General features: G+C 39.4%; 1 protein-coding gene across 2 annotated transcripts in view; it reads right to left on the minus strand.

Annotated features, from left to right (window-relative positions):
- Window positions 1–4,375: 4,375 nt before the first annotated feature.
- The window catches only part of LOC149315006 (type II iodothyronine deiodinase-like), a 97,966-nt gene continuing 77,760 nt past the window's right edge, over window positions 4,376–24,581 (minus strand). For both annotated transcript variants that reach the window (XM_089522326.1, XM_089522327.1), the window contains one exon: window positions 4,376–10,911. In XM_089522326.1, the coding sequence (XP_089378452.1) occupies window positions 10,288–10,911 (624 nt within the window). In that variant the 3' untranslated portion in view covers window positions 4,376–10,287. The remainder of the gene's footprint in view (window positions 10,912–24,581) is intronic.

Raw genomic sequence — 24,581 nt, forward strand, 5'->3', positions numbered from 1 at the left:
AAAGATAAGTTTGGTCTAGACTCTAGAGCAGTACTCCCTAAACTGTGCTCTTTAAAGGATTTTGGACTTCAGCTCTCAGAACCCCAGTCTATTGGCTTTTCTGGGAGCTGAAGTCCAAAATCTCTTAAAGGGCATAATTTGGGGACCACTGCTCTGAGTATCAGCAACTAGACCTGACTGAAGACTTTCTGAAAGGAGAACTGCTGAGTGCTAATTATTAACAAAACCAAGCACCTGTCACTGCCTCAAACTTATGACTTACATCATGCAGTGGAGTCTGGCATCGAGAATTAAATCATTTTTTTAAAGAAAGGACACTGGTTTAAACATGCTTGCCATAGATATAAAGCCAAAATGTGCCTTTCCGTGTGAACCTCTTTTAAAATTTTAATTAGTAGAATTTTATTGAACATTTGTATTTCTTCTTTTCCTTTTATAATCATCTCTTCCAAGAACACCAAAGATTCCTTATGCAAAAACAAACTCCCAAGTTTAAGCAGCTTTGATGGAGATGAGGAGGAAGGAGCAATCAGAATTAACACAGCAAGTCTAATCTGATGCAAGCCCTGATGGGTAAAATGGAATTTACAAACTAAATTTCCTGAAAAATCCATAAAATGATTGAAAGAAACCAAGTTAAGGGATGAATCATTTCATGAAATTTGCATTACTGGGTCAATTTCACAAATATTTAAAACTATCAGACCTGATACTCAGCATCAGAACTGCCTGGTTGTTCCTGAGCCCCTGAACCCTCACTGGCCATGCTGGCTGGGAGATTCTGGAAACTGTAGTCTGGAAACTGTAGTCTAAAAACCTCCTTATTTATCAGACCTTCTTTCTACTCACGTTCCCACTCGGGCCCTCTGTTCTGGTAGTCTGGTAGTCGGCTGTCTCAGCCCAGGATTTTCTCTGCCCCATCTCGGATTTGCCCCTGTTCACTTTGCTGCCCCTCATTCCTGGAATCTTCTTCCCCCACGAGCAAGGACCATCACTTCTTTAACCAGCTTCAAAACTGAGTTGAAGACCATCCTGTTCAGAGAAGTGTTCCCAGGCATTGTGTGATTATCATTTGCTATTTGATGTTCTTTTTTGTTGCCTGTTTTATTGAACCATTTCCTGTATTGCTGTATTTTGAACCATTTCCTGTACTGCTATGTATTTTATCCTATTATTTCTTAGATCAGGGGTAGGCAACCTGCGGCCTGCGGGCCGGATGCGGCCCGGCGAGGCCTTGGGACCGGCCCCAGCCCGGTCCTGCCGCTGATTGCCGCCGAGGCCTTTGGGGGGCAATTGTCTATAGAAGCCTCAGAAACATGAATTTATATTAACATTTTTTTAAAAATCAGCAAAAAAATTTCACGTGTCCTCCATTTTTTTAAAAAAAGTGTCTTCCATTTGAAATTTTTGTCCTACATTTGTCCTGGTTTATTTATATATGTAATTTTAAAAAATATATATTTAATTATTTATTTTTTGGCTTCGCCCCCCCAGTTGTCTGAGGGACAGCAACCCGGCCCCCAGCTCAAAAAGATTGCCTACCCCTGTCTTAGATTGTACGCCATAGGCAGGTTTACTCTTATCTATTTATTGTTTGTATGTACAGCACTATATAAATAATAATAATAATAATAATAATAATAATAGTTACTTTCCCAACGTCTGGTGTATAGTCAATATAGAATTGCTCAGTTAATATTGAAAAGATGTATCAGTTAGATCTTACCCAAGGGTTTCCATGCTTAATCATAAATAAAGTTTATTTTTGCTACTGAGTGATGCTGGGCAAGATGGTAGTCCCTAATTTATAGGAAACTGTGCATGGGAATATGTCCACGTTGAAGAAAATAGTCAGATGCTAACAAAACAGACAAGAGAATCCAGCTGGTAGATACAAAGGGGTTTTGTGACGACCCCTTTCTTTCTTTTAGTTCTGCTTCAGGCTATAGACCATTGGTCTAGAAACTGCATTATGGTCATTATAGTTACTACACAAATGATTAGCGGATGTGAAGGGGGGTTCACACTAAATGATATATTACAACCACCTCCCAGTTCTTGCTTGAGGACTAAGAGTTTGTGACAAACAGTAGGCATTCCCAGAATGTCTCATGCCACATTAGTCTCTTTAAAACATATGTACACCAGTGGGTTCATTAATGTGACTGGCAATTTAGAGGCAGGCAGGCAAAATGCAGTGAGTCAATTAATGCACTGAACCATAGAGGAGATAGTGACTTTAGCTAAAATTGATCACTTGTCTGTGATCAAGGTCTTTAGCCAGCAATTAGGCTTTTGTTGAAAGTTTATTCTTGGAGAAAGGTTAATTATGCCTTAAGAATGTTGCTCTTCTTTGTTGTGTGTGAGAGAAAATAAGCATCCTGCATGTGTTTTGGGGTTCTGATCCCTCCATAAGGCTCTGCACTGTAGATGTTATTTGGCCTCCTTTGGATAGACAAGATTCCATCCCTGCTTTTCCCAAACCTTATTTCTACTGATTATTTCCCATTTGTATCCTGTATAGGAAGTCATTCTGTTGGCTCACCTAGATCAGTGTTGTCAAGTTTTAGTGACAGTGGGTCTCCAGGGTTTGAGACAAAGGCCCGTTACAGACCGCCCAAAAGGGGTGGTCTTGGGCCGCTGCTGGTTGCAGCGTGGAGGAGCCGCAGCAGCCAAACCGTGCGACTCCTCCGCACTGCAAAAAAGGAGTGCAGAAATCGTACTCCTTCCGGCAACCCGGAAGAGCCGCCGCAAGTGCCAAAGCGCGCACTCGCGATGGCTCTTCCGGGTTTAGACGTCTGGATGCCGTGCGTCCGTTATGTCAAGATGGCCGCACCCGTCTGTATAGGGGGCCGCCATCTTGCCGTACGGAATACGCGCAAGGGGCAAGGCGCGTCCGGAAGCGCGTATTCCTGGCGCAACGACGGTGCCGCTTAGGCCCGTCTGTAAGGCGCCAAAGAGTCTTTCCCCAGCCCTATCTGGGAAGGTTGGGAACTGAATCTCAGACCTTCTGCATATAAAATCTGTCCTCAGCTACAGCTCTTCCCATTCTTGCTGTTGTTTGAATCAAGCAGTTTTGTGAGCAAGTGCATTAGCATAATAGAGCATGGAAATAAGCAAAAGAATAATTTTACTTGCATACTGTTGCAATAAGTATCTATTTATTTATTTATCCATCCATCCCACCTTTGTGTTTCTTAACCTCATATGAAGTCAGCTGACGATAACAAGATTGTGGAGATGAAGACTGTGGAGACTAATGCAAGTTCATGCGGATCATGATATCAAGTGTCCACTCTCCAGCTCTTGTATGTTGCTGCATCTTTTGCTGGTCCCATAGTCATCACCAGATTTGCTAGGTCCCTCATTGATCTTCTGCTATTGAACATCTCTGTGGTGATGGCAGAACCATCATCTCCTTACCTTAGACAGTGAGCGGTGAGTACAACAGCAAAAGAAGAAAGAGAGAGAGGATGTGTGCCCAGGAAGTGCAGCTACTAGTAATGACCCAAAAGGCCATGCATGATTATTTTAGGGACTTGTATGTTGTACAGGGACCACAGGGGACAATCTGCTTTCTAAGTGTGTTGCTTAGCATGCTGAGTGCAAGTTGAGCAACTGGAGTCTTCACCCAAGCAGGTGGACAGGCAGACATGGCAGCAACAAAAACAAGCAACCACTGTCTTTTCAGCATAATGATGACAGGGCAGGCCCAATATATTTTGCTGCTTGTATCAAAGAACAAAATGGATCCCTCCCTCCAAGTCCATCTGAAAAAATTCTGACTTGACTAAACATTTAATCTTTGTTTAGTACTGGAAGAACTTGAAAAGATAAGTTTTTTAAAAAAAATCCCCTCTTTCTTGTCATTGACATTGCTCACAACAATGTTATAGAAGTAATTTGTTGCATTAATTTTTGCATTTCATTACTCATGCTGTACACCTCTGCAATCCATCCCTTCAATCTCTTTGTGAGCTTTTGGGGGAAAGCAATGGAAAATAGCTTGCCCAGGACCCCATCAGGCATGGTGCCTTATTATGAGGGTGTAATTCCTTATTTAATTACATTATTTTCTCTTTAAATGAATTTAAATAAACTGGTTTTTTTGTACTTTTCATCCAAATGATGCAGCACTGAAGAAGTGCCATATAGCCACAGCGCCATGGCTATTGCACCCTTTCCAGGGCGCAAAATGGAGCTGCTTTTTGTGGCTCCTTTTCGTGCCCAGGAAAGGCTGGATCAGGGATGCATCATGCAGTTGCCATGGCCCCAATCCAGCTGAAGAAGGAGAGACTGGAGACTGCCCCTTCAGGGCTTTGTACAGCCCCCATCTCTACAACATATTCACAACAGTAAAGACAAAGGCTTGTTTTCTTCAACTTTTAATAAAATACAAGGGAAAAACAGTTCTACAAAGTACATGGTCCACGCAGCACCAATATTGTAGCGTTTCTGCCTCTTTTTCTACAGAGTGTATTTGTAACATCTAAACAAGGATACATGCATACACACAAACAAATGAATTCCTACCACATTGACCCAGGACTCATATTAAATGGATTTCAAAGACATTCCCATTTCTGAAGGTTCAGAGAAAAAGGCAAAGAGAAATGCTAGTGCCAAGGCATCTGAACACCAACTGAATGAGACACTCTTTTGTTAGTGGTCTTCATGAAGACACCAGCATCTCTGCCTCATCCTCACTTCTCAACCTTGCATGCCAAGTCTTAGGTCCAGCCAAAGTTTGGTCAATATGGGTCCTGCGTTGAATATGGTCTAGAGGTGAATATGACTGGCCTGTATTCCCTACCTGATATATCTTTTATTGCTTTGGTTATATTATTGAATGCAGGTTTTAAGATCTAAATCCAACATCCAGCAACACAAAATGTCACATACAGAACACCAGTTAAGTTCATGAGAGGCTTAGCTCAACTTCATATAAGTTATCTCACCTTAAGCTTTCTTACACTGTTCTAATGTATGATAGTCTGTGAAACCCATTTTTTCACAGGCCTACACAGTAACTCAAGATGTAAAGCAGAAGGTTAGTCTTCCAGACACCAGCTTAGGTACTACATTACCTATAAGGGGTTGGATCCAGATGTGTTCATACTGAGAGTGGACCCACTGAAATCAGTGGGATGTAAGCTAGTTAACTAAGCTAATTTATGTTTAATTATGTCTGGATCCAACTCAGGGACTTTTTAAAAACCCTTCACTACTTCACTGGCCTTTAGATCGATCTGACCCAGTGCATAATATGTTCAAATTTATATCTTGTCTATTTTTATTTTATTTTGCTGCCTCAGCCTGTCCAGAACATTTAAGTGCATGCCCATGCAACTAATCGTTCTCAGCTATAATTGGTAATATTTATCCAAGAATCTACCTCCTATTAGTGGGACAAAATATAAGTGACACAGAAAACTTTGTGGGGAGGGGGAAATCCTTTTAGCCTAGGAACAAAATGAATGAACGTGGCAAATCCATCTATACACCACATCCTCCTTCCTACAGAAGCCAACTAGCTGCATAATGCATTGGCAATTAAATTAGAACATGTTGATTCTGAAACACTTTTGTGCTTACACCTCAAGGCTTGCAGTCTGATTTTAGTTTATTTTATTCTTTGAGTCTTGCTGAACTGCTAGTAGACACCGGTATTTCCTCTATGTTGTCTAATGTCTCCAGTTTTTCTTTCATTAATTTTAAGAGGTTGTCCATGAACTCTAAAACCTTTTCCTAGCAGATGATAAAAAATGATACATATTAACAAGATAAAACCTTGAAGGAAATTTAATTCAAATCAGGAAGTTACAAAACTAAAAACATCCCTCCCAATGTCGTTGTGGGATGCTTATGGGATATATATATATATATATATATATATATATATATAGAGAGAGAGAGAGAGAGAGAGAGAGAGAGAGAGAGAGAGAGAGAGAGAGAGCATTTCCTGCTTGTGGGATCTGGTGAAGAGATCTGTTGCTTCTTAGTACATTTTTCAAATGTATCCCTATCATAATTATTTTTCTTGGTTCATAAGCATAATTAAGTTTGTGGAATGAGTCACAAATATGTGTTGTTGGAAAAGAAAGCAAGCTAGTGGATTTTCTGTTGACAGAAGCCATTTTCCTAATCCTTGTACTGTATGGGGAACTCACATCTATGAATAACAAGCATTTTGCACATAAGAAAAAAGACAGAATAATGAAAAAAGAAAAAGGACAAAATAGCCATGCAGAATTGCTATGACTTTAGATATGCAAATGTGTATTACAATTTAGTCACTCACAGTCCCCCTTGTGAATTTAAGGTATGTTCCAACCATCACAAAAATACTTTGTCTTTCCCATGGAATTCAAATGAGAAAGAAAAGGATTTTTTTATACAAATATATATTTTTGAATGTTTTCAAGAGTTTAGAGAATGAGGACAAAGGTAGGGGAGAGTCAACCAAGCTTTGTGTCAGTCCAGAATTGTAATTTGGCTTGCTTGATAACCCCAACATGAAAAGAAAACAATTATCCAAAAAAAGGAAAATGAAATGAAAAATGATCAAAAACATGGAAAGATATGGGAGGGGGAAAGGGAGCAAGTATAGTTATATAAATAAAGAAATAAAATTGGTACTGAATGTTTTATTTTCCTTAAGAAAAAAGAACGTTCTCTGACTAGTTTTAAGCATATTGATATCCCACTGATTTCAGTGGCAGATTTTGGCTGCAATTCTAATCATAGTGACATCTGGGTTAGGTCTATTAAATGATATTCGTCCCAGGTAAGGGAGTAAGGTAAGGGATATTACTCCCAAGTGAATAAATTTAGGACTACACTGCACATCACATCTATAATTCAGCCCCATTTGAAACAATGGAACATAAAATGTTCAATGTTGTTTCCATCATGCCATTAGACTTATTCAAAAATGGTGAGAGGGACCTCTTAAACCCCTAGCAGGTTGCCACAGACTGTATTCGCCTCCATGTAAAATACATATTAGACTATCTGAAACAGGATACTGGATTCATGGATTAGGTTGTTGTATATTTATTTTATATCATTCTTAATGCTTAAGGTGGCTTCAGGTAATCTTCCAACAGTTATACGTATCTACTATGTTTACTCAATATATATCTGAATAAAGACAGTTAGTAATGCTTGACTAGTAATGCTTGATGTTTCTTCTTCTTAGAAGGGCAAAATAATGTGTAAAAAAGTGTAATGAGTAGAAATGCTGATCACTAAGGAACCTAACAATTAGAGGATTAATTATAAAGAATGTATCTTGAAATATATGCTAAGAAATATATCTCACATGCTGCAACTGGAGAAGATCAGCATTTTAAGTATATGTATTGACCATGGCTCAACATCTTCGCTTACTTGTAGTCATATCTTCTTCACTGCAAGCTAATGAATCTCACATTCCATACCACTGACACTCTTCCTCCTCAGCCTTACATCTCTGTGTTACTTTGGACTGAAAGACCATGGCACCTCTTTGTCCTCCAACTGCCACCTTTTCACTGTTCATTCATTTTCAGCTTCTCTGACATTCTTTCTCAGTATATGTGTGTCCATGTGCTATGTTATCTGTGGGAGGGAGGGAGAGAAGGAAGGAAGGAAGGAAGGAAGGAAGGAAGGAAGGAAGGAAGAAACTGAGATTGGACATGAACCAGGGGATGTTCTCCTAACAGCATTTTTTCTTTTAAAAAAATGAATTGGGCGGAAGTCTATGAAAACATGTCAAATACAATGTGTCACATCTTTAAAGTGACACTACTCTTTCCCATGGTTGTGCAGATCTTGTTCATTCAAATGGAGCCTGTACACAAGACCTTCCTAAAGAATTGTGCTCAGTGTCCCTTTCAAAATCACTTTTCCTCTTTTTCTTTTCTTGAGAAATTCCATCTAATTCATAACACTGCTTCTATTCCTTATCATCCTCTTATTGAAGATGATGAGGGACATGCCTGCGAGAGCAACATGAATTTTTTGAAAATGTTCCTTTGAAAATGGAAGATAGGCAAAAGCACAGGCCTGCTGCAGTTCATCAACCCTGAGGCTGAAATATCTTTCAGGCTGAACAAACTTCACTGAACTAATACGATTAAAAACTAATTGGAAGAAAGATCAACCCTACTACATTTAACTAATGGAAAAAGTTTCAATACCAATGAGGTAAAGTGGTGAGTAACCCCATCCCCCTTCTTTTCCCTCACACACACACACAAAAAAAACATTTTCTACATTATTGTTTCCAAATGTAATAAATTATTTTCCTTTTTAAAAAAAAAACCTAAATACACTTTAACTCATAATCCTAACTGCACTGCTGTTATTTTTCTTTTTAAAAAAGAAAGCAAGCACATTGATAAATAAATTGTTTCAATTCCATGCACCCGGGGCTAGTAGTAGCCAAGTCCATCTTCCTGTGTCAGACATGCCCTTATGTAATTGTGAATACACACAAATGCCAAGCGATACGTCTGGGTGCATGAAACCATGACTGATCCCGATTTCAAAATGGCATCTTTCACAACAGACTGCTTGTTATACATAGTTTCTTTCCCCACCTTGCCTTTCTTTCCCTACACTCCTTCTAAAGATTGTAATACATAAAATGATTTTTCTACAGAGGGATACTCTTACATTGCACTCCAGTACACAGATGTTTCTCCTTGCTCAGAGATTACCTCAGTTTAGGAAGAATGTCATATGCCAGTAAACCTAAAGGCATGTTTATATGGTTCATTTTTATAGGACTGGATGCAATGTTTCACTGCATGCTGTCCCCAACACCACACCCACTAGGATCTTAGTGCTTATACTTGTCCAAAAGCTGAACATCATGTGATGGACTCAGAAAAGGCTGAAAACCTTTTCTTATTGATTTCCCACAATGCAGGAACAACTTGTTTTATTTATTTAATTAATTTCTATCCCAACTTTCTCTTTGTACAGGACCAAGGGAAAATAACGTCCTGTTCTCCCAGTTGGGTGTGGTGGCGTGGAACCTAGTGTGCAGATGACTGCCATGCAGGTGTGCCCCAAAGGCTTATTCAGGCGCAGAACTGGATAGTAAAGGAATACCTGTTCATTGCATGAGCTTGTTTGCAATAGAAGATCATGCTGATATTATTAGGTTTTGCCTTTGTTGGTTGATCTAATAACAACAAATGAAGTTCACCCAAGCATGCATTTCAGAAAATAATTGTGACTATGAGATAATAGCCTGGCTATGAGAAAAGGGAAACACAAATCAACTGCCCCCCATATAACCAAGTTCAGTCATCTTAAGGCTATTATTTGGTATCTCACAGTCAAAGTTTCTGTGTGAATTGGCTCTGAAGATACAAAAGGACCCATGGGTGGCTTCACATCAACCAGTCTTTCCCCATGAATGAGATTTTTGCATTCAACATATAAGGGGAATCCATTGGAGCTACACTGTGCAACATTGGTTAAGGCACAACAGATCTTTCTGCTATGACATTATTATGTTATCCAATTCTCAGCAGCAAATTAAGATTCAAAATCATCCCACATGATTTCCATGTTGGGTTTTGCTGCAACATCCTTAAGACTATTACAGCATAAAAACACCGTATCAGTTTCACCCAATGAAAAGTAAGGCAGAAATCACAGAACTATCTGTTGTAAAAAATACTGAAACCAACCAACTAGTATCAGATTATTTCGATTAAAAAGCTTCAAGGCTGCAGCTATACTGTGCCTAGCTCTAGCTCCTGGTCTCAGCAAATAAAATGGCATTACTAGCCATTTCATAGCAGATGCTGGAACTTGTCTAAGAATCTATTATCACTCTGTCACAAATTAAATAGTTCTATTCCATTATACTGGCAAGCTACAGGGTTCTAATATTTTGCTGAACTGGAATTCAGTGGGACAAATACAGAATAACAAAAGGATATCCCTTGAGGTCAGGTGATGGTATAGTTTTCACAATTAAACTGACTTTCTGGAAGCAAATGCTTTCAATTATTTAAGCACTAAACATCTCAATAAAAGGAACATCTGCTTATGGAGCATGTATCTCATCACACCAGTCTTTGCGTCTTAAAGGCAAAACTTTCCCCAACTCCATTCTTGAAAAGCAAGGGTGAAATTCAGGTAGGAATGGATGAAACATGTTGCTTATCTGTTTGCTTTGCATCTGTTGTGTTCATTTGACCTTTAGGCCTGCTTTTTTGTATCATGACTTTTTTTTAAAAAACTGTTCAAAACAGGATGTATTTACTTCCCTTCAGCATTACTTCAAAGGGGAACTAGGAAACTACGTCCCTGTGATAAGTCTGGATTTCATCTCTTCCTAAAGTTCTGCTCCAACCAAAGTCGAACTTCTTCAAGGTTGTAGAAAAAGGGTCCCTTGCCCCCAAGGTAGGCAATTTTTTGTCTCTGTACAATGCACACTCGCTCAAAGGAGACCCCATAGGCCACGTTGGCATTATTGTCCATGCAGTCTGCCACTATCTGACATTGAGGTGGCAAGGAAAACCGCTTCAGCAGCTGGTGAGCGGCTGCACATCTGTCTTCTTGGTTCCTATGTTTCTTTACCTCAAAGGAGGAGGAGACACCAGGAGCAGCCCAGCCATCTGATGGGTGAGCCTCATCAATGTAGACTAACAGGAAATCAGCCACACCAGAGAACTCTTCCACCAGCTTGCCAAAGGCTGACAGCTGGTTTGTGAAAGGAGGTCAGGTGGCTGAGCCAAAGTTGACCACCAGTGGGCGCTCCGATTTGGCAAAGTCTAGGAGGTGGCACTCAGTGCCATACTTTCCACTGGAGTTTTTCCATCTGCTGCTGCTATTGCTGCTGTCACCAGTCCCATTGGGTATGTGGACTACATTGGAGTTAGGAGCTTCTCCACCCAGCTTCACCTGTTGCATAAAATAAAACAAAAATGATAATTTACATAAGATTTGCTGCCATTTGTATTTCATTAAGCAAATAAATGTCAACTGCTTCACTAATACATTTTATGTTACAGGAAATAAAGCAGAAATCCTTTTCACTTTCTCCTATTGATTTCTCCCCCTTTCAGTCTGTGTTATATGCCAATGTTTTCATTTCTTGATCAATATATTTGAACAAAAAGATCTGATTTATGAAATTCTGAAATCAAATTTCAAGGTTTTTAAAGGGCAGTAATGCAATGACACTGGTCCTGTTTAATATATTATGCCAGTGCTGACTATTTACCAGGCAATTTCCTAGCCCAATACAAATTGCTGGTATTGACCTTTTAATACTTTAAATGGCTTAAGGCAAGGCTAATTGAAGGAGTAATTAGTCCCACATTTGCCTTCACAGTTGTTAATACCAATTTTGAGTGCCATTACCCACAATGATGTGATAGGTGGGAGTCAGGGAAAGAGACCCCCCCCCCCCCATTAATGGAATGTCCTTCCCCTGTGCATGTGTTTAGATAGCAGGCCAAGATATTGTTCGACTGTCGGATATTTAATCACTAGTTACTTGGTTTTTTATTATTATTATCAGTTCTGTCACTAGTTTTTTGCTACTTTAATATTTTAATACTGAAATCGACCACAGTTTTATTTTGTTAGTAATTATTTATTTATTTACTTTCTTGTCTATTTATGACTGCAAACCATGCTGAGGGCTTTTGCTAGTTGGGCTGTATATGCATTACAAATATTAAGAAACAGAAATAGTAGCAACAGGAGAAGACCAATGCAAAGTAATCAAGCCCTGTCCACTAGCTACTTTGCCCCTATCATGCCTTCTGAGGCACTGTCTATTGTCTAGGTACTGTTTCCACAAGTTATTACTTCAGACATGAAGATGGGGGAGGCAGGGGCACAATTAAAATCCAAACCAAAGAATCTGCAATAAATCCTGTTATCTTTTACCTGGATTGCAAGGCCAGGGACTGTGAAGTTACCCATAACCCATTAGTGTCTGGACAGCAGACAGGGAAGCCATACAGGCCACTATGGCAAGATATTCTGCATTTATAATGATCTAAATTTGTTTTAAATAAATAAGCACATGGAAATGCTATGCCAATCTGTGTTCTTTGGTGTTCTTTGGGTGATGCATAAGTGACCACCATGAGAATATGATCGGCATATGTACCTTTAGTTTTAAGGTCAAGGAATAAGTGTTGATAACTAAAGATATACATGTATAAACAGTTAACTTGAAAAAGCCCCTTTGACAATATGATTATTCTGTGTATAAGATTCATGCAAGACAACCCTTTAGCCTATTAAAATAAAACCAGAAATCTCAAACACAACCTCTGAAGTGTGGAAAAATATATGCATACCACCAAATCACTGAAATATATGTTAAAAGGGAGAAAGTATGAATGAACAGATTTAAAAGAATGCTAGAACAGGTCAAAAGACACATAACAGTCCAATCTTATGCATGTTTACTTTATTGTATCTTCCATTATATTCAATGGCACGAATTCTAAATAATTTGTAGGGTTGATTCATCAAAAAGATGCGGTGAAGAAATTCAGGATCTGTGCATACTATTCACACAACCAACCACCTGGTGCATGGTAATTGCAGGGAAAGGGAGGGGATTCCCAAACACATAGTATAGGTACATCTGCTGCCGCATGCAGGAGATCTGTTTTTCTGGCTACCCATGCATACAAAAGCTATATTTTCCTGCTGTGATCATATGCCCAGATAGACTTTTGGAATGGGGGCCTACTGTTTGCATATCCAGTGGGGAAAAACAAACAAACAACAAAAACAAACAAATCTCTATCCAAGAGTATCTTCCTTTTTAAAATATGACTCAATCGTACTTAACACTCTTCTTAAAATTATTTGTATTCTGCTCTTTTCCCAGAACTGGGACTCAGAGCTTCACAACATTAAAACAGTACAATTAAAAACATAGCAAAAAGTACATTAAAAATGAAATAATTATTACAGTTATCACTTGGTCTTTCAAGTATTAAAACCTCTTTGGTGCCAAGACATTGGTTTAATTATGTAGAGACAATGGCATGGTGTTCGCTGTGCCTTTCTCCATCGCAGTACCTTACAAACCAAGGGGGCTTTGAAAACCAAACAGTAGCAAGTTTCACGTCATCACATATCTGGAAAGTAACTAAGTTGTCACCTAACATGAGTAGCATCACTACATTTCCCATAGCAACAAAGGAAATTTAGTGGCCACGGGTTACCTATCATGTTAATTTTTGCTACTAGGAGTCCTTCTGTTTGTTTGGAGATTTTTGTCCTTAATGAGAAAGGCTTGCCAAGCAGACATTCACAAGGCCTCCCCTGCTTCTGCAGTAGAATAATTAGGTCGGTGCCTTGTTCCGTGCTAACATCAGCCACTCCAAAAAAGCCAACCCTGCCCAGTAGTTAATGCTCAGACACAACCAGCAGCATCTCCTGCTAATTGGTCTTGATGAAGCTCTAACATTTCCAAAAGGCCTCTTTATTCTAACAGACTCAGGAATAGGATTGACATCCATTTCATGGAGCTTTTTTGTTTCGTTGTTGTTATTATTCATTATTGAAAGGGGGGGTGGAATTAGCTCTTGGAAAGATACCCACAACACACCACAAAGAAATGTCATCCAAAAAAAATAAATAAAAATTATTGCTCTGCCAAACCTCTTTTGAAATTACAAACAAAGGCAGGCAAAAGAGCCATTCTGAGAAACAAACCCAGAAAATTCCGCTCACACGCAATAACTCTGGCTCCAGAGTTCCTTATAATGACAGACTCCTGTGCTAACCAGTCAGATCCATTGTATGTCTGGGGATTTGACAAAGAAACTGGGTGATGATTTTCTATCTCATCTAGTTATCCTCCATGGGGAAGCCAGGAGGTTCTTTTTCCACAACTAACTTGACTATTCTAATCTTCTCAACTCAAAATAGCAATTTAAGTTATTCTCTTTCATACTAAAACAATCCAAGGAAATGGCTGGACAGGATCCTGACAGATAAACGGGAATATTATTTCATTCCATGTATAACTAAGTTGTAGGGGGGGGGGGGGGGAACAGACCCATTCACCCTGAGTATCAATAGCACAAAGATTAAACAAGTTTTATTTTTGGAATACAACTTCCAGGATTCCATGGACTGCATAGCCAATGGCCCAACAGCCTGTGGGACTCAAGAAGTTATAATTTAAAAGCTGAACTTTTTTCAGCTCTTCCTAGTAACTTTTTTTTCCATTTTAAACCTTCATACTTTGAGACAATAGATTACTGATAGCCCAAAACTAAGGACAAACAACACCAAATGCCTGTATGATCATCATGCCTTGCTTATGGTTTGTCCCAGACTCTTAAGTGTGAGGTTAGCTACTTTTGGAGAGAGAAAGAGTGAGAGCTGGACTACATCAATGTCTGTTTGTGCATAAGGCTCAACCTGCATTTTTAGTTCACTGCCCAGACTCAAGGAATTTCACTTTAAAACTTCACTCAGTGGCAAGGGCATGTTTAGTGTTGCTTCTGCATGCAGACTGAAAAATGAGGTGGCAGAGGCAGGCAAAAAAGAGACCCATTCATAAGCCACTGCCTAGAAATAGAACTTAACACTATAGTAACAAAGAATCACAGCATTTGCACTTTTTTCATCCTTATTTTAGAGGATAAAATCATTGATCTTTTCAGATCCTGCAGACTTGCGTTTTTAAGGCCATCATTAGAGATTTTTGAGTCCTGTGGCAGGCTGTGTCAACTCCTTACAAAAAATAGATGCTGCCAGATAATTAGCAGGCTGTGGCACTGACTGTTTAAACACAGACTTGTTACATTAGTGCTATGAACAGAATACTTTTGAAACCTTCTGTCTGATTTTGTTCCATTCATATCCATTCAAGCCCTTAGGAGCCTGTCATTTTGCAATGATTCAGTCACATTTTCATCAACCACTGACAGAAGGACAATTCATTGCTACTATTGTCCTTCCCCGGTATGGGATCCAGTCCTCAAAAGCCACACCTACTAGGAATCAGAATTCAGAAACATAGCCATGTTGTTTTGGAATATCAGTATGGTGAAGAGGTTACAAGTTCAGTTTTAACTATGGTATTGAGGGACAAAGGCAGAAGGAAAAATATTGCATATGAATGGTGGATGGAGTTTTAGAGTGTGGTGTGTGCAGGCTGGGAACCAGACCATCTCCTTCCAGTTTCCCAGCCTGCAAACACCACGCTCCAAAATCCCTCCACCATTCATATGGGCATTCACCCACCCTGACCTTAGACAACATCCTTTCTCTGGCCTTTGTCCCTCAGTAACCATAGTTGAAATTGAGCTTGTCACCTCATCGTCATACTCACAAGTTTTGCATTTTTATGGCTTGTGTTTGATTATAAAGGTTCCCCCTGGGCACCAGTTGACTCCATGCATCTGAAGAAGTAGACCAAGTCTACAAAAGCTTATGCTACAACATCTTTTGCTCAGTTAGTCTCAAAGATACTGCAATATCCCTTTGCATACCATTAGGAAACAGTAACTGGGTCCCTCCCTAAGAGTAATCTGTTACCAAATGCCAACTATTATGGATCCTGGTCTTCCCTGAGCCCCTCACTATGTGCCTCCCTCTGTCCCTCACATACTTGAGGCCCAATTCACTTCTTAGACTAACCATAGGCAATTCATTAGCCATTATGTTAACAGAATGCTAGACTAGGACTCTTTGTATGTTCACATATGGGTCCTGCACTCCAAATCTTTTCATGTTTCACCTGAATGAGAAAAAAAAATTAAATGAGAGAAATGAAGAGCAATCAGCCTTAGAATACCCTTTTATTAGATAATAGCTGTTGGTTTCTTGGTAGCAGAAGCATACAGTGGACCCTTGTTATACGCTGGGGTTTGGTTCCAAAATCCCCCGTGGATAACAAAATCAGTGAATGCTCAAGTCCCATTAAATATAATGACATAGCAAAATGGTGTCCCTTATAAAAATGGAAAATCAAGGTTTGATATTTGAAATTTATACTTTTTTGGAACATTTTCAAACCGTGGATGCTTGAATCCATGTATAAAAAAATCAGTGTATAAGAAGGGCCAACTGTACTTTGATGGTAGACTCCAGTTGGAAATGGACACTGATAAAATCCAAGAAGAATGCTGCAATTGTGAGGTCCAGATATGATTCTGAAGGGTCTGTGGTCAGTTACATACATACACCGTGCACCAGAAAAAAACTCATTCCTGCAGATCCACAATAATGATGCTTTTCCTTTTCACCCTTAGTGGATATAAAGAATGTTACTGGAATGAATACATTCCTAAGCACAAGCCCAGAATTAAAACAGGTTCATCCTTCATAAAATATATAGGAATCAATCTATAGCCTTGCTCCTTGTTAATATTTCTGCCTGAATATCCTACTGAAATTATGTTTATTCACTCTCTATGTATAAGCACAGCATTCTCAACATCTGTTTAGGAGGAACTACTCACTGTTTTTAATAAACATCCAAAAAGGCTATTTTGGACCTAGAACTACTGGACAATATTTCTTTTTAATAGAGAGCTTGTTTCATAAGAAACTCTTACTGCTGTGAAATACAAAGAAAGCCACTTCCTTGAACTCCAGGCCAAAGTAAACAAAGATGATGAAAGCAGATGGGCTTAGGCTAAAAGGACTTGTTCCACTGCCCTAAAAGCCTGCCAAAACTCTTCCAGTGGTGGGTCAGACAAAAAGTCACAGAGGAGTCCAACTATTATTCTATATACCACTCTCCACCTCTTGTAAACTGCTTCTGCAATGATGTTACACAACACTGCCTCTAAGGATAGCATCAGGCATATTGGGAAGTCATTCTCAGAAATAAAGCAGACGTGTTCCTCTAAGAACAAGTGTCTCTATGAAGTAAAGAGAAGCCCCCAAATAATGTTTCTGGAACTTATCGCGTGAACTTTAAAACTGGCTCAAGCGTCCCAGGATGCAGCTGGGATGCAGGAAGAAGGTGGGAATTATCGCATGCTAAATCGCTGCCTAATCACTGGCTGCCATCAGCCTGGGTCCAAGCCGAGTCCCAGCCTTGCTCCGCCAGCACTTTTTCAAAGTCGGAAGCTTTCCAGCTTCTAAAAAGTGCTGGCGGAGTGTGGCTGGTACCTGGGCTGATGGCGGCCGGCAATTCAGCGGTGATTTAGCATGTGATAATCCCCGCCTCCATTCCACATCCTTGCTGCAGCCTGGGATGCTTGAGCCAGTTTTAAAGTTCATGAGATAAGCTCCAGAAACATTATTTGGGTGCTTCTCTTCTTAGAGACACTTGTTCTTAGAGGAACATGCCTCAGAATGGCTTCCCAATAAGGCCTATGAAACATTTAAAGGCATTGACATCCTATTTGTAAATTTATTTGTATGATTAGCCCTGTATACCAGGAAGAAAAATCTAAGCTAATACTGACAGCAGAGATTCTCAAGTCCTGTCAGAAGGGACTGGAAAGACCAATAATTTCTTGCTATACCTCAAACAGCTTTGTGCTTCAGCTATTGAGACTTTCCTAACAATGGACACTAATGCCTGCAGAATGATTCAGTTATAGAGGAGAAGGGCTGAGGTAGTCGAGGATGGAATTAAGTAGGAGTCTTACTTCCTAATATACCTCAACAAAAATAACCGGATAAATCATCCACTTCAGCCAAGTGCTTCCTTAGGCTGTTCTTGGATGTCAATATCCCTGACATGGGTAACCATACTGGGTTTTGAGTCTGCCTTCTGCTTTGAGGGAAACAGCATACAGAATAGCCACATTACCTGGAACAGTTACAGGCAGCTCAGACCTTTCAACAGTTGACTCCATGAAGAAATGTTTTCCACACCATACAGAGAAGTGGCTACAGAAGTGATGTATCATTGCCCATTGTAACTGTACATTTTCTCATCTAGAAAGTCCCGATTCTGAAGCTTTGAATGCCAAGCACTGGATTTTGGGCCATTTACAGACTGTTTAGTGTAAATCTCACCTACATAATTAAGCTTAAACTAGCATACTTTTATTAGCTTAATTTGCGTTAGGTTAAGCATTCTTAAGTAAAATGCTTTGCTTAGCTGTGGCACAATGACCTACATGATTAAGATCCTGACCTATAAAGACTAAGCTACCTCTAACTTGATCTTGAAGCTTATCCTAATTTTGCACTGATGCCAGCCCAGATAGACCCTGAGCTGGCATTTCTGGTTATGAGCCAGGGAGCCTGTTTGTGGGATTCCCAATTATACAGACATGTGAGTTAGCATTATAACCTATAGAAAACTAAAGGCAACATAGAGCTGTAATAATACCTATATAGTAGTACATGTGAATGAAGAAGTACTGTATGCATGCATACCCTGCCATCCATTGACCCATCCCTGCCATGTTTTTCAATGGCCTGGTTCTGTTCTTCAACCTGAGGGAAAACTTGTAGTTCAGTAGTAGCACACAAGCATTGCAGGTAAAAGCTTTCAGATCCAGTTCTTGTCATCTCTAGGAAGATTTGGAAACATATTTGGGGTAGCCATGCTGGCTAGACAGCAAAATACAACAAAATACAAAATGCACAAAACTGTGACATATTTATGTGCTGAAATAAATAACAAAAAGCACAAGCTATGAGAGGCAAGCTTTTGAAGTGCCACTGGCTTCTTCATCAGACAAAGGTGTTAAAAATCATAGTGGATAAGAAAAAATGATGATGTTACAGTCACAGGCCAATATTTTTTTCTTAAGATGTTGCTCTGTTGGCAGTTAAGATGCCTAGAGGGTAGCAATGCAGGCAGAGGCCACTCCCTCTTTTTGGCCATGGAAACACAGCAGATAATATGCAACTCCATTATCATTAGTTGGCCCAATAAAAGTATCACTCTTTTATGAATTTAAGAAAGGTTGGAGGCTCCTTTCTAAACTAGGCAATACTGAACTATTTGATCAACTTGGTATAAAGCAGTTTCCTGTATTCCTATGAAGAGCCACCATGGTGTAGTGGTTTGAGCATTTGACTATAGCTGCATCCCCACTCCAGAATTAATGCAGTTTGACACTGCTTTAATTACCCTGGTTCAATGCTATAGAACTCTGGGAACTGTAGTTTTGTGAGGTATTTAGCCTTCTCTAACAGAGAGTGCTGGTACAACAACCAAAAAACTATAATTTGACAGTTAAAGTGGTGTCAAACTGGATTATTTCTGCAGTGTGGATGCAACCTATGACTGATGACCAGGGTTCAAATCCCTGCTAGACCATGCAAATCCACTAGCTGACTATGGGCACATTCTCTCAGCTGCAGAGAAAGGCAAAGGCAAACCCCCTCTGAAAAATTCTTGCCAAGAAAACCTGTGATAAGCCTTGTCACCTTATAAACCTATTTGCCTTAGCATTGTCATAAATCAGAAACAAAAGGATACAACAGCATGTGACCATACCACCAGATGGCCAGCTGTTAGGAAATGGAAACAGTGGAGAGGCTGCTATTGCCTTTATGAGCTGTTTGTGGGCCTCGCAGAGGCAACTGCTCAAGAGTGTGAGAAATGATACTGGAATAGAAAAGCTCTTCCTAACCAGTTAGTTCTACCCCAACTTGTCTCCTGAATACTCTTGTCATGTTTTCTGAGACAATACCAAAGGGTCAGTTTTAGGTCAGTCTGTAGAACTGCAGGCAAGCCCCCAACCACCCACACCCTGCCCTGAAGACACCATACGATGGAATGGAACAGAAAGTGCTCCATTTCTGGCTTGGGACTCTGGGATCTATGCAATTTCTCTTCATATCGGATCCCTCCTTCATCCATGGTGATTAGATGGGCACTCTTACTTATGTCAGCTGAGAATTATGCTGAATAGAACTAACTTTCACATAAGTATCTCACAAAGACACCAGAGTGACAGGATTACCCCCCCCCACACACACACACACACACACAGTTTTGCCAAGGAAGCTTGATAGGCAATATTGGCTTTAGAAGGGCTGCAAACACTTGGACATTTATATTGCACTTTTTATTACTTCTTGTACAATGTTAGCCTATTTGAAAATGGATTTTTGTTGTTTTATTTCCTTCTTCCTTTCTGGATTCCATAAAAATCAAGTCCCACACAGTGCTGAAGCATAAGCTGATGTACAGGGAAATATTTTCTTTTTCAAAGAGTCCCTGCAGCGGCTGGTGGGTTGTCTGCATTACCTATAAACATATGTGTCATTGTGTATAGCTCAAACATGGTGGTACCGCCTGCCACAAAGTCTACATTGGCACTCATCTTGATGCCCTATATAACTTAGGAATATCGTGAATGTCCTGAACATACACAATCAGGGGTTTTCATCATCATGTTTTCCCAGCAGTCACATCACTCTCTAAACATGTGATGGAATACAGCTGCCTTGTTCATCCCAACACCATCTAGTGACATTACAGAAGCTTTTGGAGGTGCCCTCAAAGCAAGCCCTCCCTTTGAACTTTTCCTCTCTAATGTAAAGATACCCAGTCTTAAACACTAGCTCCATTAACCCTCATTATGATAATTAGCCTTGTTATAAAGAAACTCTCTGTGCAACTGCAGGGTGTGCTTGCCTCCCTGGGGCTGCTATTCAAATGATAAGGAGGGAACAGTACAGCAGAAATCCACACTGAATCTGGCAGGTGTTCAAATCAGAAAGCAAAGTTCAGTAAGTGTGGAGAAACCAACTAAAGCTGGATAAAAATACACAACATAAGGAAAATGGGTAAACATGATAGAATCATCAAAAGTCTCTCCAATGACACAAAATCAACATATACCCACTTTAGCAACAAATTACTCATGAATCAAATAAGCTCATTAGATAATGCTTTTTTGCTCCCAACCTTAATTTTAGAACTGTTGCAAATGTTTACTGCTTTATGTGCCAGCTTCCTAACAACTATATTAAGGTATCTCCTTTTGCTGCCTGCGGAGATAACTTACAAAAAAAAGTCAAATTAATCCGTTATATCTCACATCTGGAAGTGATATTAGTGAATGTGATGTTAATTAAAAGCAAACTTAGTAAAGGGAGGGGCTCTTTTCTGTTACACACACACAAAGCTGCCTGTCCTTCTTCTTACTTTCCTTTACCCATTTAAACAACACATTCTGGCCTTCCATACACTCTCTTGTAAAGTTAAATGTTGTCATTGCAGATTTCATTGCCTTACAGATTGGGAAAGTTAGATATTGCTCAGACACATGAGCAATGCAACGTATAGAAACTAGAAAAACTATTCATGGAAATCAGTATGCAAAGGGATGACAAGGAAATGAAATCCAGGTTAATCATGACTGTTTCTTCCTTTTTCTTTATTGCTTATGGCTACAGGGAAGAGATATAATAATAATAATAATAATAATAATAATTTGTTTTATTTATATACCGCTATTCCAAAGATCATAGCGGTGAACAGCAAGTAAGCTAATTAGCAAGTAAGCTAATATGCCATGATTTAAAACCAACTGCAGCATAACATGTTTTTTCTGTACTAACTCTCTGGGAATTATAACATTGCACTCCAGCTCTCCCTCACTCTCTGTTTTCAACTTGTGTATTCACTTCCTCCATGACAATCTTGAGATGCAACAGAACATTTACACACGCGGTAACTCAGCTTTCATGAGAATTTTATTCTTTGTGTTTGCTCTAGTAATGCTCATCCTTTCAAAAGATTAAAAGAGAAGAAAAAATAAGTGCTGGGCCAACTCTGTATTGATTTAGATATGAACTTCCAAGATACTACATATGGAGCACTGTCTGAGTAACCAAGCTGGATGCAAATGGTAAATATGTTTATGAGAGTTTTTAAATTCTTGACATTTCAGAGACTGGATGACTTCAAAGGGGATTGTATTCAGAATTAATTTACTTAACGTATGACCTATTAAACGGAATCAGTCATGTTTAGCTTACTGTGTGCCTTCAAGTCATTTTCCACTTATGGCAACCCCTAAGGTGAACTCATCATGAGATTTTCCTGGCAAGATTTGTTCCAGGTGTACGTGCCTGCCATCGCCTTCCTCTCAGGCTGAGTGAGCATGACATGCCAGAGATCACCCAGTTGATTCCCATGGCTGAGCGAGGATTTGAGCCCTGGTTACCTGGAATCCTAGTGAAACAATCAAACTGCTACACTACAATGTCTATCATCAGTTCTAATTTGGGTCCCTTTGATTGCAGTGGATCTTCTCTAAATATGACTGGATCTGGATCCAACCCCAAGTATTTCACATATCCAGCATAAAGGATACAGATAAGTAGTGATTACCTTTATCATACAACAGTAGCAATACTGACAGAAATAGGAATCAGAAGAAATGGAGAACATCTACCATCCTATGAATTCTTGTTGACACTATCGTAGCCACAGCCAGATGCCATAATACATGGACATCAATCCATTTGGGAAGTCCAGCCCCACAAAAACTCTGGCTGATGTGTAAAAATTTTGTAGCCTACTTCTGCAACAGAGTCTAACTTTTCTGGTGGCATCTTCCCCAGACCTGGTGAGGCAGCAGCAGAAGGCTGGGGAAAGGACTTTACACATCAGTACAGCCACTACCTTGAGGTACATATTTCCTCAGAGCAGTAGCATCAGCAGCAATACCATATGATGACAGGGTCCCAAAGAATGTATGCCCCCTTTACTACTACCTTGGAGTTGTAGAAAAAATCCAGGCGCTACATACTATCATTGTTTAATATCAGTAACAGTATTTGACTTTCCAAAGACAGAAAACTTAAGTAAGAAGCTTATTTCTCTGGTCCCAAGAGTTCTCTCAGACCAACAGGGTAAAAATATTCAGACATTTTGAACAGGATCTGCAGCAAAATAAGTGTGGAATTCCAGTTCACCTTTTCCATCCTTTCCTCACTTAGGGTTATAGAATCATAGAAACATAGGGTTGGAAGAGACCTCAAGGGCCATAAAGTCCAACCTTCTGTCATGTAGGAATATACAATCAAACCATCCCCAACAGATGGCCATCCAGCCTCTGTTTAAAAACCTCCAAAGAAAGAGACACTACCACATTCTGAAGCACTGTTTTCCCCTGTCCAGCAGCTCTTAGCATCATGACATTCTTCCTAATGGTGAAGTGGAATCTCTTTTCCTGTAGTTTGAATCCATTGCTCCAGGTCCTGTTCTCTTCAGTTGCAGAAAACAAATTTGCTCCATCTAAATTGTAGAAATGATGACACTACTTTAACTGCCATGGCTTCATCCTACAGAATCCTGGGATTTGTAGTTTAGAGACACCATCAGTCTTTGGCAGAGAACACTAATTACCTTGTACAACTACAAGTTCCAGGATTCCATAGGATGGAACAACAGTACTTAAAGTTGTATCAAACTACATTACTTCTAAAGTGTAGATGCACCCCTAGTCTACAATCCCCAGAATATCCACCCAACAATGCCTAAAACTGTTGCTAACTGACATAGCACCATCATTTTCCTGTACATTTCTGAGTTTATAATTGTGAACCACTTTGAAACCATTATGGCTGCAAAGCAGAAGGCAGTTATATTTTAAAAGTGAAATAAAATATAATGCTTGTTTTTGTCCAAACTCTGTGAACCATACTGAACCAAGAAATTATTGAAACAGTTCCATTGGGTAGCCTGTTAAAGCCACTGCAATGCTTTTGTAAGTGAACAGATTAAGTAGTTATGATTTTTTAACTACTCCAAAGTGATCTTGTGAACATAACTATTAAAATAAGAAAAAATTACTTACACAAATGTTTTCAGGTACATGATTTTAGTACCCATCCAATGCAAGTTAGGATAGTAAATGTTCCAGAACAAATCCAAACATATGATGTCAAAGGGGCACTTAATTCTGCTATCCTAGACTAGTTTTGTTTGAATAACCATGTAAGTAATTTTAAAAAAACTCAAATATTTTACAATAGTTATGACAAAAGAAAAACAGCAAGTGGCAGAAAAAAAATCAACTGATTTGGGGAAAGACTTTGTGATCTGATACCTTTTCATTATGGAAAAAGAAGAACCAATCCTTACAGGTAACAATATCCTAAATGAACTACATTTATAGTCTCTCTGTGTGTACTCGCCTTCATGTCACCTGTTGACTTTTGGTCAACATGAATTTCATAGGGTTTTCTTAGGCAAGGAGTACTCAGAAGTGGTTTTACCCACTCCTTCTGAAATACAGCCTCCAGCACCTGATATTCCTTGGTGTCTCCCATCCAAGTTTTAATCAGGACTAATCATGCTTAGCCTTGAAGATCAGACAGGATCTAGTGCCTTTAGGGTACTTTTGTGTAAATTTTGCAATGGAAAATGCAGCCCTGCTAGGATTTTATCCTACAATGCTGCAATAATTTCAAAAATATTTATGCTGGTATATTCCAATAACATTTCTGAACATCCGACCACTTTCAGAGCATTCAGTCAACTAAAATTATATGTTTATAGGATGCAATTTGGGCATTCAAATGTCAATAATAATAATAATGTCCTGTGAGCTCATTCTTCCGCTGATGTGAGAAGCATTTTATGTGATGATTGTCCCTGGGTACCCAACCCACTATTTTAGTCCTGATTTTACCATGGG

This window comes from Sceloporus occidentalis, unplaced genomic scaffold (assembly GCF_023333645.1).
Source record: "Sceloporus occidentalis isolate IW3139 unplaced genomic scaffold, rSceOcc1.0.p SCAF_4, whole genome shotgun sequence".
Lineage (NCBI taxonomy): Eukaryota > Metazoa > Chordata > Lepidosauria > Squamata > Phrynosomatidae > Sceloporus > Sceloporus occidentalis.